Source organism: Equus quagga, chromosome 12, assembly GCF_021613505.1.
Source record: "Equus quagga isolate Etosha38 chromosome 12, UCLA_HA_Equagga_1.0, whole genome shotgun sequence".
NCBI lineage: Eukaryota > Metazoa > Chordata > Mammalia > Perissodactyla > Equidae > Equus > Equus quagga.
In genome coordinates this window covers 97,885,028-97,903,551 of record NC_060278.1, presented here as the reverse complement: position 1 = coordinate 97,903,551, position 18,524 = coordinate 97,885,028, and the positions used below count along the sequence as shown (strand labels likewise).

General features: G+C 51.5%; 1 protein-coding gene across 1 annotated transcript in view; it reads right to left on the bottom strand.

Annotated features, from left to right (window-relative positions):
* Positions 1-18,524, bottom strand: part of EYA2 (EYA transcriptional coactivator and phosphatase 2) — a 251,791-nt gene that overhangs the window by 14,610 nt on the left and 218,657 nt on the right. The window contains exons 11-13 of the mRNA XM_046678181.1: positions 9,148-9,206; positions 3,987-4,147; positions 894-1,008 (exon numbers count right to left, since the gene is read on the bottom strand). Coding sequence (XP_046534137.1) covers positions 894-1,008; positions 3,987-4,147; positions 9,148-9,206 — 335 coding nt within the window. The remainder of the gene's footprint in view (positions 1-893; positions 1,009-3,986; positions 4,148-9,147; positions 9,207-18,524) is intronic.

Genomic DNA, 18,524 nt, shown 5'->3' with positions numbered 1-18,524 from the left:
ACTGGGGGAAACTAGAGAGCACATGCCAGTTCTGATTCTTTTTTTTTTTTTGAGGAAGATTAGCCCTGAACTAACATCTGCCACCAATCCTCCTCTTTTTTGCTGAGGAAGATTGGCCCTAAGCTAACATCCATGCCCATCTTCCTCTATTTTATATGTGGGATGCCTGCCACAGCACGGCTTGATAAGTGGTGCATAGGTCTGTGCATGGGATCTGAACCAGCAAACCACAGGCTGCTGAAGCAGAGTGTGCGAACTTAACCACTGCGCCACCAGGCCGGCCCCCAGTTCTGATATTTTGGGAGAACCTAGAAACCTGGAGCTATGGATTAATTTTCTCAGTCTTTGGGACAAAATGCTTGCCAATTAAAACACATCAGTAGCAAAGATTCAGCTCAGGGGCTGCCACTTTGTAACCATGCATGTGCTGTGTCACAAGATTTTTTGATGCTGGTGCAGAGAAGCCATTTGCTCTCTGGCCCGGATGATCCTATCTAAGAGCAAGAGGCAATTTGCTGGGAGGCCTAGAACGAAGCTGGACCCTCCTTACCTCACTAGGGACCCACCAGATGATCTGTGGCGTCCTATAAAATGGTTTTCCGAGGGTGATGTTGTGATTGGCAGGTGCTGTGGGCAAGAGTGGATGCGACATGGTGGACCTACGCACGAAGGTCTCCCGCTCAGCCGGACCCTGATAAACCTCTGCAGCTGTTTGCTCAGCTATGGTGCAAGGTGTCCACGGCCTTGCACACCTCAGCTCTGTCAAATCTCTGGAAAGTGTGCAAGCGAGAATCTGGAGTGCCCAATTCTCTCAAGTGTGGAAATGCAGGAGACACCACCCTCGAAAGGGAGAAAGTTCAGCGGCACCAAAGAAAATGAGGCTTCCCGCTTACCTGGAGTTGATGAGGTTGAGTGCCTTCAAGGAGTGGGTCAGCCAGAGGTCGGTCAGGGCTTCCAGCTCAGCTCGCAGCTGTAGCCAGGTCTCTCTTTTGGGGGCCCCTATCAAGCCTATGGACAAAGGAAACAAAAACGTGGTCGCTACCATCGTAGAAAGGCCTGGGCGGGCAGCGGTAAGGGGAGGGGGGTCCAGCTATGGTAACTCGAGGTTTCACATCAGATGACACTATCCATTTTTCTCTTTAGGAATTCATAAAAATAAAAATCTAAAACATTTTCTTATTAGAGAAGAATTAGGTAATAAGAACCTTGATCTTTAGCTGATTGCCTGTTTGCCAGGCTAAAAGGTTACTTCCTCAGTCTTCATCACGGCTAGGTGTGGTCATGTGACTAAAGTTTTGGCCATTGAGAAGTGGAAGTGTCATGTATAACTTCTAGGAACGGTCCTTAAAGAGGTCTATACTTATTTGCTTCCTTCCTTCTTCCTGCTGGTTGGAATATTATGGCTGGAGCTTGAGCAGCCTCTTTGGACCATGAGGTAGAAGCCATGGACAGAACATGGTGGAGCAACAAGATGGAAGGAGCCTGGGCTCTCAACACTGTGAAGGGCTTTGCCAGCTCTGGATTTCCTGCAGATCATGTATGTGAGAAAGCCATAAATTTCTATTTGGTTTCAGGCATTGTTATTTTTTGTCTTTTTGTTGTTTATTTATGCAGATGAATATAACCCTAACTGATTCACTCCCTCTGCTGGTATTGGTTTGGTCACCCCTCAGCACTAGGCCCCTGGTTATCATCATGTGGAAGTAAGTTCAAAGATCCCTTCCTGAGAGACGTCCTCTGTGGTCCGCTCTTCAGAGAAGCCCTCAGCCCCCGGGCTCTCTCTGCTGCATCCCTCTTTTCTATTTCCTTCGTAGGCCTTATCCTCTCTGAAATGACGGAATCCAGAACTTAAAGTTATCTGTGCACTGGTTTATGTCTGTCTCCTCCACGTACTGAATCCCAGCTCCTTGAGGGCGGGGACCTTGTTCCTCGTGTCCACAGCTGTATCTGCACAGTAGGTCATTGGTGATGGACACGCGCATTCACGAGTGGATCGCCCTGCCGCTGCATGTCCCGTCTCCTCCACAGACTCAGAGCAGGTGGCCTCTGGTTCTCCTTTCTCTCGGCACCTTCCCCACGGCCCCTTAGCTGGGGCCCTTAATCACAACACACACTCACGAGGGCCCTTCGCACGCGTGCTGCCCGTGTAGACAGCGGGTCAACCGCCCCTCCTCTCCCCCTGTAGGAAGTGTGCCTCAGGCTCCTGTCAGCTCGCTCCCTGCCCTCAGTGTCCTCCTCCAGGCTGGGTCCCACTGTCCCCAGACCACAACGGCAACACTTAGGAAGCGCTTACTGTGCGGCAGACACTGTTCCAAGCGCCTTCTCAAATTAATTCACATCATCCTGTGAGACGGGCACCAGCATTATCCCCATTTTACATTTGAGGAAACTGAGGCACAGAGAGGTCAAGAAACTTACTCGGGGTTACACAGGACTTGGCAGAGGGAGGTGTGAAATCAGCCAAAGGCCTCTGAGCCCAACCACTGCCTCCCAGGTGTCGACTTAAGTGTTTTTTTCTCTTCATCCTGTATCCTGCCCACGGCTCTCTTCCAAGCAAGCTTCCAAAACCCTTGGAATCCTGGGGGCTGTGGTGACCCCCAGGCTGGAGGCGCGGTCCTCCGCAGGCTAGTTCTGTCAGGCACAAACAGCTGGGGGAGTGGAGGGGGTGGAAGCGTGCAGAAGGAGGAACGGGAGGGGGCCGCCAGCCGGCATCCTGCCAGCTTCGGGTCCTGCCTGCTCACACATCGGGGAATTTCCCCTCAGTTTACGGGAAAGCAACCCAGCCCGACAGAAGCCCTGGGCATTTCCCGGGGCTTCACCTGGACAGGGAGCAGAGGGCCCCTGTCGGCTGACTCCACCCCGTCTCCCGGACCCCAAGTACACTCGCTCCCCTCCTCTCTCTGCGGAGGGGTGATGAACAAGCAGAGCCGACCCCAAAGCTCTCTGCTTCACTCCTGCAGTCCACAGACTCGGATGGGAGAGGCCATGGAGCGTGGGCAGAGGGAGCTGAGCGCTGCCTAGGGCGCCACCGTGGTTCTGCCGCCTGGGCTGTGTGACACTGGGCAGACTACTTAACCTCTCTGATCTCCGTTTCCACCTTCATACAACACGGACGATAAAAGCACTTACCTTATAGGGATGTTCTGAAGGGCAAATAAGCTATTAGATGCAAAGCCCTCATAAGAGAGCACGGCACAGAGGAAGCGCTCAGTAAACACTGGCCTCGCCAGGACCGCGTTAGGACCATAGCCAAGGACAAGACAGAAAATCCCTCCTGAAGAGCTCACGGTCTATCCCGGGAAAGCCGAAGACACAGGAGAACCCGCGAGACGGCCACGCAACACTGGGGGGAACTAGTGATGACCGCACCGCTCACGGGTGCCGGCTGCAGCCCAGGCCCGGGGTCGCCCTTCCTGCGTGTTAGCTGCGACCTCTCGGTCCCGGGGCAGCAGACCTGTTCCATCCTCATCTCACAGACTTACACTGAGGCTCTGAGAGACGGCCGGGAAGTGGCAGCACTGGGACGGGAAGTGGGTTCTATTCTGGCGGAGACGCTGAATTCTTCCTGGGACTCGACTGTTCCCGGGGGTGGTGGGGGGAGCCCTGGAAGCTTCTGGGGCCGAGCGGCACATGGCAGATACTGTGAGCCGCCCACTCAAACCTTGTCCCTTTATGGGCCAGTAGCTGGGTCCAGACATTGTCACAATCGAACGCCGCCCCCCCCCCCCCCCCCTCCCCCTCGGGGAGAAGCAGTGTCCCCTCCTGCTGAGAACTGCTGGCCTAGAGAATTCCAGAAACAGGTCTAGGGCCAGCCTCACCACCTGCCCCCTCCAGACTCCCATTTAGTGCAGGAACCCAGGCTTTCCTGCTCCTGAAGCGGCGGCTCTCACCTCGGCTGCACGCGGGGGTCAGCCAGGGCGCCCCATGGATCCTGACGCCCAGGCTGCCAGGCGGACCCCGAGCCCCCTGCCCCCCCCCCCCCCCCCCGCCGCCGTTGTTCCTGTAAGTGTTGTACATTTCCTTCACCCGCCGGTAGCGGAAGGCCAGCTTCCTCATCCAGTCCACGCCGCCGTGGACGCCGGAGCCCAGGCACAGGTTGGCTCCCGGGGCCGAGCTGTGGAAGCCGTCCGCGGAGAAGTTGTACGTGCTGGGCAAGGGGACGGGGCAGGGGAGGGAGGAGAGACAGTGTTAATGTCGGGAGGTGGGGGCTCTACCAAGAGACCACGGGCCCTGCGGGAGCCAGGGGTGGGGCGTGGGGCGTCCGGGAACCCCCGGTATGGGCGAGGTGCTGTGAGCATGTGCGTTCGGGGAGGACCAGAGCTTTACACGCTTCCCAAAGCACGGTGGCATCTTTTGCTCTTGCCTCATCAGCATCCGCTTTTCTCTCTTTTGGCATCAAACAGCATCTCTGTGTTTTGGGAGGGACCGATCCCTGCCCCCTGCGTGCAGTGGCCAAGCTAAGAGTCTCTCTCTCTCCCTTTAGAATTTGAAGCTGGAAGGGAATTGCAAAAAGTGGTTGGAACTGGTTCTTCCTGACAGAAGATTCCAGAAGAAAACGTCAGTTAGTTCTCGCTACTTTGATCCCCAAACCTGCCCTGATTCATGTCCCTTCTAAGGCCTGGCTGCTGACCCCTCTCTTCCCATTCTGTGGGCATCTCTGTATCTTTCCACGGAAATTCTTGATCTTGATTTTCTTGTTTGTTAAGTTAGGCAGAGTCAATTGTCAGTGCTGTGCGACATAACCCTGCACCCCGACTGAAGCGTGCTGGGCTACGAAGTTCTACACGCGGCCGGGTGTAGGACAGGTCAGAATGTCCCACAAAGTCAGCGACAAAATGACAGCCGGGGACCAGAAGGGGAAAGCGTGGGCGATTCGCCACCAACGGCAACCGCGGTGTGAGCATGAAAACCCAGAGCCTCAGAGAACGCCGCGTTCTTTCCCTCGACCAGCTCTGGGTAGGTCTGCGAAATCCCGGGAGTAACGCTTATGCCGTAACGTCGCGAGGAAAACCAGGGTGTAACAAAGGATGCGTGTCCAGCCTGACCAAAAGCTTCAGAAAGGAAAGTCTCCTCAGAGAGAAGAAGACCCGAAGGAAGCAGGTCATTGTGGTTCCAAGGCCCCCTCAGGGTGTGGGTTTGGCCAACTTGTTTGTCTTTAACTATACTGCTGTTTCTGGATTTTCTAGGACAAGTTTAGGAATGGAAAAAGACATTTTATTTTTTAAAAAGATGCAATGCAATAGGAATGAAACAGCACTTGGAAATTATATCGTAAGGACCTCCAGTTTAAGATAAAAGGGGTTTTGAAAAGTGTGAAGCGCTGGGTCATCCTCCCTGTGGGCGTGTTGATGCCAGAACACAGCATGATGTGACTGGCTGCGGTCACCCAGTATCCTGTGATGGGGTCAGCCTCGCTCTGAGCAGAGGCCAGGCCTCGCTGCCCCGATATAAAACTCTCCGCAGGAAGAGGCTGTGTGGCGACAACAGGAACCCTGTGGGAGCCACAGAAACGCCTTGGGCGATGTCTCAAAGTCAACAGCAAATTTCACCCCGGGGGCCAGGACTGAGTGACTTGATCCCAAACGCAGACTCCGGTGCTCCCTCCAGAGCAGGCTGTGTGCACAGTTACAGAAATCGTTCTTCAGACATCTTTAAATTCTTGCCAGTGTAAACACACACACACAAACATTCCCCAACACGCACACACACACCTGTGTCATTTCTCACAGACACTTGTGTGAGTGTGAATGTGTATAAAATTGGAAGCGAGTCACGTTCACAAGGTCACAAAGCCATTAGTTCGAGATGGTGGGAATATGGGCGATTACAGTTTCTTCTCTGCTGTTGACCAAATTACTCAAATTTAAGAAGATCCACGAAGAATACGATATGACTGTTCTAATAACTTGTTTGCACAAAAACTTCTTTCCCACGAAAGATGTGAGTGGGTTTATGACACAGACATGTTGCTGCTTCTTCCTTCTCAGCCCCGCCCCCCGGCCGTGGGTGGTGGTGACCAGGGGCTAATGAGTGAAATATACCCAGGTAGTCAAAGGGAGGACAACATCGAGTCACAGGGGCAAGGCAGCCACCTGCCAAGGACTCAGTGTGCTGGGCACTTTTCCAGCACATTCGTAAGCCCATAAGAAAGGGGCTGTATGACTTTATCCCATCTCAACCCCTTGTTTCTAGAACCCACACTTTTAACCACCATGGGGTCTTTCCTCTCTACTGCACAGGTTCCCATCTTGCTAGATAATTTGTTCTTTTTTTTTAGGAACTGTTTATTTCCCATCAACTGTGTTGTCGTTTTCTGTTTAAGTATGGAAGAACAGCTTAGGACCCCTCAGTGGCGGTTCCCACCCATCCGTGGCCTGAGCAGTGGGAGCGGCAGGCCAGTGCTCAGCGGCGGGCTGGGCGCTGTGGTCCTCGCGGGAGCTGCCGGACAGGCGCAGAGGGCACCTGCGTGCCTTCAGACTCGTCTGTGACCTCGGGTGGAGGAGCGGTGAATTCAGGAGCCAGAGCAGGCCACCCACTCTGAAATTCCTCTTCGGCAGTGGCCTGCTCTTCCTTTCCCATCTCTTCAGGATGTCTGCAGAAGTAGAGATTGGGGGTGACCTCCTGTGGGTGTTCACGCACAGGGATGATGCCACGCACGGGCAGGACGTCCAAGGCCAGCAGCTGCCACATCAGACCCGCTGAGTGAGCTCCCCTGTTGCATGGGGACAACATCCACATGGCACAGAGGGGAGTGTGTTACACAGAGCAATGTAGGTGGGTTAGCACAAGAGCCTCTGCGAGAGGCTGGGGTCAGCCCGGGGATCAGGAAGCACAAGAAGTCACGGCTCCCGGAAGGCTGCACGGATCCAGTTAGCGAAGGTTCCAGGAGTGAAGCGTCCAGCAACAGAGCCGGTGCCAGCAGCAGCAGCAAACTTCAGCACAGCCCGCTGGCCCGCATTCCTGGAGCATGGGATGCTGACATCTGCTGGGTTTTCAATGGCAACAATGGCACGAGCTGCCAGCAGAAGCTTCTCCCAGGTTCCTGCAGATTTATGATGTGGATGCCAACACTTTTCCTTTTACAGATGTTCTGTTCCATCTGGAAGGCAAGGTTGGTGCCACCTAACTGGGTTCCCGCTGCAAGGAATGCAAGGACATCCTCCTCCTCCATCTGCAGGACATCATGGGCTCCGGACGTCATGAAAGTCTCCTTGCAAGTTACATGGGGAACCCAGGACGATGCCTCGAGGACCCCTCTCTGGGTAGTGCAGAAAGGCTAGATAATTTATTCTTAAAAAAAAAACAGTAACTCGAAGCTCAGAGGATACCCTAGGGTGATGCCTGGATGTTCTGCCAAAAGGTGGAGGGCAGGGAAGGGCGTCCATGAATCCTGCTTCCTCCACTCGCCAGCTGTGTGAGATTGGGCAGGTTACTTAACCTCTCTGTGTCTCCCATTCCCCAACTGTAAAGTGGGGATGATGATAAGAGCATCTATTTCCTAGGGTTCCTGTGAAGATGCAATGAGTTAATCCGCACAAAGCATCTGGAACAGGGCCTGGTGCAAAATGAGGGCGTTACCAAGGCTGGCTTTTACTGTTAACAGAAAAAGAAAAACAAAAGAAGGGGCGTTGGATGCTTGGTGCCTAAGACACAGCAGGGACTCAATAGATGTTTCTTGAATGAATAAATGGGGAATTTGGTTTCTAGGAGAAAAAAACACCCCTGTTGCATTGTGGATTCTTGAAGTGAGGTGGCAAACAGCTCAGCATGAGAGAGGATTCAGAGGAACATTGCTCTGAATTCCAAGCCAGCCGGCTACAGGGGAATTTCATAAAAACGGAACCCTGGGTGTTCGCTGCTTTGAAAGGGAGAGTGGTTCCCAGCGATGACTTCATGGAAAGGACACAATTACCCTTGATCTGGGTTTTATTTACTCCATAAATTGAGGGGTCCTGGCTGGCACCGAAGGCTTGCTCCTGGCCGGTCCTGACTGCAGAGGGATTTCCGGAACGGCTAATGAAAATGAAGCAGGCACCTGCCTGCCCATCGCTTCTCATTGTGCTGGCCTGTGAACAGACGCGCAGGGCTCAGTGGCAGAAACTGAGATTTCTTTTTCTGCAGTCAGCTGGAAGACACACTTAGGAAACAAAGTGGAGTCACAACGACCGGTCCCGTGGAAGCAAAACACCATTTGTGCTGATATTTCTGATGGGCCTGGAGGTGTTGAATTGTGATAATTCTGGACAAGCACAGATTCATCATGGTTCCATTTTTATAAAGTTTCCCCAGGGGCAGGCTTGGAACATTCCAGCCACATTCCTTTGAAAGCAGTCTCCTTTTGAGCGGTTGGGTACCTTACTTCTGGAACCCATGTCCCAGGAGTATTTCCCTCTAAAAACCAGACATACCACTTGTTCATTCAAGAAATATCTTTTTGGGGCTGGCCCCGTGACCGAGGGATTAAGTTCGCGCACTCTGCTTCGGTGGCCCAGGGTTTCGCCGGTTTGGATCCTGGGCACGGACATGGCACCACTCATCAGGCCACGCTGAGGCAGCATCCCACATGCCACAACTAGAAGGACCCACAACTAGAATATGCAACTATGTACTGCGGGGGTTTGGGGAGAAGAATAAAAAAAAAAAAGATGAAGAAGATTGGCAACAGATGTTAGCTCAGGTGCCAATCTTTAAAAAATAAGAAAAAAATAAAATTAGGAATAAAAATAATTAACAAAAAAAGAAATTTTTTTTGGTATCAACTTTTATGTTGAATAATATACGTCTGCTAACAAATGCAATCAAACCTCTGAAGAAGGTTTACCGAACTCTCGATCATGTGATTCTGGGAGGCAAGCTGAGAAGTGGTGTTTGAAGTTTTTATAACATGCACGTATCACTTTAGGGAGCAGGAGAAAACCACAGAGAGAGAAACCTCAGCAGAGTCACCGAGAATCTGTGGACGTCTCGGCCTCCGTGGTTTGGGGCGGCTTGGAAGAGGCTGCAGGGTGAGGGGCGGGGCTGCGGTCTTCGAGTTCAGAGAAACTCGTCCCAGCTCTGGCTGGAGACAGGCACATCTTGTCCTGATAAGCAGCCGGCCCCTCCTGATAACCAGTCAGAAGGGGCATTTTTGACTCCCCAAATTCCTACCTTAAATCTTGCCCATTGTCATCGGACGAGACGTCGTCCACATGGATCTGGTCACAGTCCTACGGAGAATTTGGCAAGAAAAGAAAAAGAGGGAGAAACATGACTGGCTAATCTGACGCAGCCCTCAAGAGTTGGTTTCATAAGCTGGGGGGGGACTGAGCACTGCACTGGGAGTCAGAAGTCCTGAATTCTAGTCTGAGCTTTGTCACCACAGGTTAGGTGACCTTGGGTTAAGTCTCAACCCCTCTTTTGCCTTTGGTTTCCTTATAAAGGAGCGGGTTGGTGAGAAGGTGGGGGGTGACCATATCATTTATCATGCAAACTGAGATAGTTTTGCAGGTAAAGGGGGCTGCTACTAATATTTCATTGAAAGGACAGGCACAAAAGGGGACCCTCTCCCTCCGCCCCAGGTACATCTGGTCACCCAGGCCATCGGTGGAAGCCTTCGCCCCGTTCGAGGTGTTTCCTCGGCTCCGAATGCTCTTCCGCCTTCATCTGCTTGTGCACCTTGTATTCTTCAAGCATCAGCTTCTGGAGGTACCCCCTCCCCAAGTCCCCCTCTGTGCCCATGATCTGTGATCATCGTTTATTGGGCACTCACGAGGTGCCAGGCATCCCAATGTTGCCACTCAACGAACTCCAATGCCACGCCATTTTCTACCACCCATCCATCTCTCGGTTCTCTTTGGGGAAACACCTTAACACAGGGGAGTTAAGCCGAGGGGAGGGGATGATGGAGGCAGGCACATGACCCAGGCTCAACCAATCAGAGAGACCCAGGATCCCTCCGGCCACAGTGATTGCTTCAGAGATGAGCATGTGGTCTAAGCTGGACCCGGGAGAACCAGCCCTGGGACTCTGGCTGGGACCTCTGGGAAGGAGGCGCTCTTCTCGCCCTGGGGCTGCTGGATGGTGGGATACAGCCTGGACCTGCCGGAGGACAGCAGGTCCGAGAGCTGGAGAGACCCAGCGGGCCCTGGGCACACTAGCTGATCCCCCAGATTCGGCCACAAGTGAAACTAGGCCACCTCGACTGTGGCTGGCTGACTAACGGCCCCCAAAGGTGCCCACGTCCTACTCTCCCGACCCTTACACGGCTAAAGGGACTCTGAAGCTGTGATTAAGTTAAAGATCCTGAGATGGGGCATTATCCTGGATCATCCAGGTGGCCCTGAACGTAGTCCGGAGGGTCCTCACAAGTAAGAGGCTGAGGGACATTTGTGATGGACAGGAGACGGGGCTTGGGGCAACGCACCTTGAAGATGGAGGAAGAGGCCACAAGCCAAGAAGTACAGGTGGTGACAAGGAGCCAAAAAAGGCAAAGAGACAGATTCTGCCCTCAGACCCACCGGGAGGAAGCACCCACTGAAACTCATTCTGGACTTCTTCTCCAGAGCCGCAGAGAACACCTTTGTGTTGTTTTAAGCCACTAGGTGTGTGGTAATCTGTTATAGCAGCAGCAGGAAACTAAGGCACGGACTTTCCAGTTTAAGCTGTGGAGGTGGATTCTGTCACTTTGCAACCAGGACTCCAGAGCGACGTGACACTCCTAACGGAAGCCACACGAAATACACGCCAACCCTGTCAACTCTATCTTCACCATAAAGTGCGTGTGGATGACAGGTTGATAAGGCAAAGGTTGTGAGTGTGCTGTGTTAGAGCTCAGGCTCTGGAATCTGACCTCCTGGGTTTGGATCCCGGATCCAACCATTTCCCAGCTGTGTGACCTCAAGCGAGTGACGTAATCACTCTGAAGTTCAGAAGTCACATTGGTAAATGGCGATGATAACAGGACCCACCTCACAGGGTTGATGTGAGAAGTGGGATGGTGCACTGAGAGCATCCAGTGTGCCTGGCACACAGTAGGTGCTACCTCAATGTTAGTTTTTATTATTGTGTTAAGATTTAGAAATGCCCACATTTTGGTTGCAAGGTAACTTTGGGAGGCAGGTATCTCCTCGAAAAGACTGCTGGGAAGAGGAGAAGCACATGGAACTCCAAGCTTGACCTCTGCGAAAAAATTGGTTGTTAACATCTCTGGACCCCTGATGGGAGGATAGAAACTGAAAAAAACCAGCGTTTTCAACCTTTTGAGTGGATCTGTTTTTACACAAGGAAGAGGCTTGAATTCATCTTTGAGACCAGGAGCTTTGCTGACGGACGACAGGAACCCCCTTTCCTCATTAATTGTTTAAAGGTATATAGAGGTAACTTCGCTGTTACGGACATGTGGGGGCGGGGAGCGGGGACAGCGGCTTGGGGCCACCTGGGCTGCTTTGTGGGGATCGAGGCTGGACCCTGGGAGAAGGGGTGGTGCGGCTGCTGGTCCCTGAGTGGGCTTTGCATTGCAAAGGGGTTGGCTGGAAGGCGAGGTTTGCTTTCAGAGTCCCTAGGATACCCTGGCCCACAGCTCTGTGGCAGTGACAAAGCATGACTCTGTCCAGGAGCCGCCATTCTCCCGCTGCAGGGGACCTCACGTGTCCGTGGGCCGGGGACAGTGCCTGGACATGGGCAGCGGTGTGCTCTGATGGGCCTGGATGACGCAGCAGCAGGGAAGTCCCACCAAGTGGCTCCCTAGGGGTCAACCATGGGCACATGGGCGTTGGAGCAGATGGTAAAGAACATGGTGGATGCTAAATGGTGACCCCAGTTGAGAAACTCTTTGGAGAATGCTGGGGAAAAAACTGGGGGGGGGGGGGCACTGAGTGACTACTCTCGAGCCAGTAGATATCTGGCTTACACTGAAACCTCTTCTGCTCGTTATTCCATTTCCTTTGTTTCCACGTACCCAGGATTCTCATCGATGTTTGGTGGTCTCAGGTATAAATGATCCCCGTCCCCAAGAGGGAGCGTCCTTTCCTCAGGTAGTCGAGCACGATGGCGTGCCCCAAATTTAGAGATTCGATAGTCACGCTGTCTAATACAGTAGCGATTAGCCACATGTGGTTATTGATAGTTACATTTAAATTAATTAAAATTAGATAGAATAAAAAATTCAGTTCCCTAGGCCTACTCCAAGTGCTCAGTAGACAAACGTAGCCAGTGGCTACCATACTGGATGGCGCGTGTATTTCCATCATCGCAGAAAATTCTATCGGACGCGCTGCGCTACAGGGATGAAGGAACTAGGCTGACGACTTCTCTCTGTGTGGATAAGTTCAATTAGGGAAGGGTTGCAAGCAGGCCTGGAGACATATCTTATTTAACCCACATTGTGCTTAAAAACATTTATGGAACAGTAGCTCATACATAAACTCAGGGGATCTCTCTCTCTCTCCCTCCTCTCTTTCCCTGTTCTCGTTCTCTTTCTCCGTCTCTCCAGTTTTCAGCTACTTTGAGAATTTACACGCTCCGGCAGCAGAGGGGGGGGCATTCTCATGTCCTGGCAATCCTTAGCCTCGACCTCCATCTCCAGTTCTTCACAGTCTTCTCCTGGGTCCTCTTCACTGTACAGCACCTGGTTACGGGGCCCCCGGGGGCACCCTACTTTGAGACCTCGGATCGGTAGCCATCTTAGAGAGATGGAACCAGCAAGCCTGGCGTGCTAATGAAAACTGTGTTTAAAGGCCAACGCGGACTTTACAGACCCAGGCACAGAGAAAACAAGATCACTGGCAGACTTGCCCCCAGTCCATTACTTTGCCTGAAATTGGAAAAGCAGCTCCCCCAGCCCAGCCCCTCGCTCAAGCTGGAAAGCTGCTCGGGTCAGCGGCCCGGCCCCTGGGCAGGCTCCCGAGCCTTCCCTGAGGTCAGGGGAAAGGTATGCGCGGAAGCTCTGGTTTTCTCATTTGCAAGGGGATTGTTGGGGGCGCTAAAGTGTGACAACAGTAGCGATCACATTTCGGACTTAATAAAAGAGCGTGACGCTCAGCTAGACGCTACCTCATACTCCCCAGCTGACCCGGCTCGGCTCGGGCTACCCCAGCACCGGGACGACGGGAGCAGGACAATGCCGAGGACATGAGGAGGGGACCGAGCTCCCGGGGAAAAGGAGCCTATGCCCCTCAATTGTGCCGCATGGGGGGCCGGCCTCTACGGCACAGGACGCCAGCTTTTCACAGCCCAGGGGTCTTCCGGCCTCTCCTGGGTCAAAGTGCGACCATCCTGGGGTGTCCGAGGGGGACTGCTGGTGAACACAGAGGAAGGGTTCCCAGGGGCCCCAGTGCAATCCTGGCCTCAAGAAATTTACACGTTCTGACCCAGAGAAACACCTGCAAAGAGCCTTGTGTGAGGGTGTCCAGAGACCCAGCGAGAAACTGGAAAACATCGTGAGTTCCCTCGCTGGGATCACAGCTAAGTGAAATGTGGTATATCCATTCAGGGCAATCCTTCTCAGCAGTTCAGAAGAATGAGGCAGATTTTTATGTTAGCACATGGAAATTCTTCCCAGGCAGCCCATAGTGTGAAAAAAAGCAGGCTGGAGAATGACCCATCCAGTACCATAGCGTGTGTACTTATAAAAACCCACTAAAAGTGAAACAAGATATTTTATGTGGATGTATGCATATACATAAATGGAGAAAGAAAGTTCTGGAAGCTCACCCATCCCACTGGAAGCAGCAGTTCCATCTGGGAAGGCACTGGAGTTGGGCTAGTGGTCAAAGGAAGCTTTAAACTTATTGAAATGCTTTCTTTCTTTTTTTTGACAAGGATAATGCATATATGTATTGCTTTTGAAAGTAAATTAATTGAAAAGATCTCACTGGGGAGGAGACAGGGTCTAACACTGGAGGATGGAAGCTAACATTTATTTGCTCCCAATGTGCCGGGGGGCTATGCTCAGAACTTTACATTTACTAAGGGGGGCACCATTGTCATCCCACCTTATGGAAGAGAAAAAGAAGCAGACAAAGTGCAGGAACAGGCGTATTATGGGCTGAACTGTGTCCCCTAAAAGATGCTGAAGTCCTAGCGCCAGTACCTGTGGATGTGACTTTATTTGGAAATAGGGCCACTGCAGATGATCAAGTTAAGACGAGGTCACTAGGGTGGGCCCTAATCTGGTATGACGTGTCCTTATTAAAAGGGAATTTGGACAGAGAGACAGATATGCACACGGGGAGAACACCATGTGAGCACGAGGACAGAGACGGGGTGAAGGACGTCTGAGATCACGAGAAACTGGGAGAAAGAAGATGGCACAGGTTCCCCCTCACGGCCCTCAGAAGAGACCAGCCCTGCTGACACCCTGATCTTGGACTTCTGGTCTCAAGAACCGTGAGGTGGTAAGTTTCCGGTGTTTTAGGCCACCCAGTCTTGGATCTTCATTATGGCAGCCCCAGAAACTAATATAATGCCCAAGCCTACACCTTGAGGGAGAGGAGGAACCCAGGAGCCATCCGTCTGCTTCCAGAACCTGTGCTGGCAGAGAGCCAACCATCCCAGACTATTTAGAAAAACACTTGCTATTTATAAAAACATGGATGGGCCCAGAACCGCATCAGATGATGCGTGGGTCAAGAGAGGGGAGGTTTCAAGGACTAAATCTGGCTCTTGCTCTCAAGGTACTTATCACGTCCCTGGAAAAGATGAGGTAAACGCACATGAAATACCGAACCGCTGAGCTGATTCAATGCGTGTATGCACTGACCGCCTGCTATGCACCGACACTAGTCTGGACCCTGCATGTGTCTCGGAGCTGGCTCTGACGTCTCGCTTTCCCTCACACCCCACAACCAGTCCATCAGTGAATCCTGCTGGCTCTCCCTTGAAAACACATCCACAATCTGACTATTCTCACTTGCTCCACTGCCCCCACCAGGGTCCAAGCCACCATCATCTCCTGCCCAGATCAGGGGTCAGCAAACCACAACCTGTGGGCCAACTCTGGCCCACCATTTATTTGTGTAAATAAAGTTTTATTGGAACACAGCCATGTTCATTCGTTCATGTACTGTCTACGGCTGCTTTGGGTTAAAGGGGTGAACGAAGTATTTGAGACAGAGACGGTGTGACCCACACAGTGTAAAATATTTACTATCTGGCTCTTTACGGAAGTTTTCTGCCCCTGACTCGGACTGCACAGCCACCTCCTCACTCTCCCTGCTCCCCGCCCCGCCTGCCCCCTCCTCCCAGCCTCGTCTCCATCCAGCAGCCCGAGGAATCCTGTTCAACCGAAGTCAGATACTGTCCCTCCCCTGCCCAAAAGCACGGTGGCTCTCACTCCCTTCCGAGCAAAAGCACAGTCCTCGCAATGACCCCGGCCCCACATGTCTGCACCCCCTCCTACTCCACACCCTGCCCCTCCACTGCCTCGCAGACACAGCAGCCCCCGCTGTACCTTCAACAACCGCACACTCCTATTGCAGGGCCTTTGCAGTTGCTGTTCCTTCTGCTTTGAATGCCTTTCCCTTCTCTTTCCATCTGTCAAAAGCCTGCAAAGGCTCTGTGGAGTCATGTCCTATAAAAACTGCCCTAAGAGCTCCGCCCCACATCGGGACAGATGACTTCCATCTCTGTTGCCCCATTCTGTGGGGCCTCTAGGACTAACCTAGGCCTGATCTGATGGCCAATTTCTTCTTTCAAACACTAAGTCAGGAGACCCTGATGGTAGTGCCCATTTTTTGCTGATTTTTGCAAGGTGAGAGAGTACAGCAGTTAAATGCACAGGCTCTGGGTCCTGGTTCAAAATCTGGCTCTGCTACTTACTAAGTGAACGGCCCTGGACCAGGTACCGAGTCTTTCTGAGCCTCAGCCTCCTCACCTGTAACTGAGGGACTGAACTGTGCCTACCCCACAGGGAACTGTAAGGATCGAATGAATGAATAGAGAGAAAGCACTCTGAAAAGCCCCTCACCTGTAGAAAATGCCACATACACATTTGCCAAAATTACTGCTATTATTACTCTTTTGAATTTGATTGGCCCAAACTCTGTGCCTGGTGCAGCAGTGGTCAAACCAAATTGGGTCCACCATCGAGTGGCTCATGGATGGTCAACTCTGCTGATGAGGCAATTCAGAAGCAGAGCAGAAAACTGGATGCCTCAGTCCAAACTCTGGACGTGGCAGGACGCTGGGCATTAACGCATCTCAGCGAACGAGGGCAGAAGGGGACTGGGGCGGAGACGTCAGTTCCCACGTCCTAGATGTCGCAGTCAGTGTTCAAATGCCCCTCCCCGGGCTCCAGTCCCAGCCCCGCCATTTTCTGGGTGTGTGATCTTGGGCCATGCAACACCTTTGTCTCTTCAGGTTCTTTTTTTTAAATAAACTTTTAATTTTAGAATAGTTTTAGATTTACAGAAAAGTTGCGAGTATAGCATAGTTTCCATATACCCCGCACCCAATTACCCTTATTAACATATTTGTATGGTACATTTGTCACAACTGATAACTATCGCTCTATTATTATTAATGAACGTCAATTCTTCATTCAGATTTTAGTTTTCCCCCTAACGTCCTTTTCCTCTTCCAGGATCCCATCCAGGGTACCACGTTACATTTTGCCATCTTGTCTCTTCCGGTTCCTCTTGGCTATGGTAGTTTCCAAGACTTCCCTTGGTTTTGCTGTCCGTTCACAGGAGTACCGGGCAGGTATTTTGCAGAATCTCTCTTAGCTGGGATTTGTCTGATGTTCTTCTCATGGTTAGACTGGGGTTAGGGGTTTTGGTGAGGAAGACCACAGAGGTAAAGGGCCCTTCTCATTGCATCAGATCGAAAGTACCTATCGTCAACAGGACATCGCTGTTGGTGTTGACCTTGATCACCTGGTTCAGTGTTCGTTGGGTTTCTCCCCCTAAAGTGACTCATCCCCCACTTTCCATATCGTACATCTGGAAGGAAGTCACTATGCAAAGCTCACAATTAGGGTGGAGTATCTCCATCAATTATTTGGAATTTTTCTGTATGGGAGATTTGTCTGTTCTTTCCCACTTACCCATTTATTCAATTACTTATCTGTATCAGTGTGGACTCACAGATACTTACTTTGTACTCAGAATCCAATACTGTGTTATTTATCTGAGCACCCAGATCGTTCCAGCTTTGGCCACTGGGCACTCTTCCAGGCAGCTCTTGCGTCCCTTTGCCATACCCCATCATCCAGGGTTTTTTGGGTACTTCTTACCATCTGGGACTATAAGATGCTCCATGTTTACCATGTGTCTTCCCTCCCCTAGCCGTAGAATCAGCCATTTCTCCAAGGAACCTTGGTTCCTTTTACTGGAAAATGGGATTAGAAACCCAGATCTGGGTGCCGGGCGTGCTTGTTGCCACAGGGGTGTCATTGCTTCTGGGCCCTCTCAGGCAACAGAGCAAAGTCGCCAGTTTTTTTTTTTTTTTTAAATTATGGAACACGGTTAATGCATCCACTTGCAGGTGTATTACAAGGCAGGTGGCAGGCCTAATAAATGGTACCGATTATAGTCCGGACCCCTCCTTCACCAGGGGTCTGGAACCGAAGCTCAGAGAGGGCACAGATGGAACTTACACAGAGTCACAGGGCACGGGACTGCAGGAACGTCCCATCCGTCATCAGCCACGGCTGCGACCTGTCCATTTGTCACGTGCTCCCAGTCCAGATTTAGTTTCGGGGCGACGCTTGTCTCATAAATGCGCCTGAGAGCATCTCATCTTTTCCTTTGCTCTGGAGTGTGCAGGACAGGCGTCACCCTTTCCTGGAGTGTTTGCTGGAACTCTTGCTTAAAACCAGCTGGACCTGGTGCCTTTTTGGGATGCACATCCTTAACTCCCATTTCAATTTCTCATGGTCATTGGTTTATTTTATTTGTTTTTAAATTTCTCCTTGGGTTAATTTTGTAATTTATATCTTTCCCAAAAGTGCCAGTTTCATCTAGGTTTTCAAGTTCGCTGGTATAATATTATACATGGTATTCTCATTATTAAAAAAATGAATCTCTGAATTTGTAGTAATGTCCACCCTTTCATTTTGGACGTGGTTTACTGATCTCTTCCTCTTCTCTTTTTTTCTCTTGTTCATGCTTGCCAAAGGCTTATCTACCTTAATGGTCTTCTCAATGACCAGTGCTTACTGTTCCTGTTTTTCTAGTAAATGTAATCTAAGGCTGTACATGCCCGTCTGGATCATCCTTCACCTGCATCCCACAGGCTTTGATACTTAGTATTCTCATCGTTGCTCATTGCTGAACAATAAGCTCGGTGACAAATACCTATTGATCTCGTTCCGATTAAGCCAGTGACAGCTGGGCTTTTCCCAGCTCACCCTGCCGTGGTCCCATCCCATTACTTTTTGTCCTTGGCTGCCTGGAGACATCAATGCAGAAGGAAATTGTTGACAAATTTGCTTTAGAAAAATGACTCTGGTCAGAGCCCAGATGGACTCCCTGGCCACTCCTTCTCCTTTGAGGCAGGTATATTTTTAAAGTGAGATTGCTTAATGCTGCCTCTGGACCAGCCAAAAA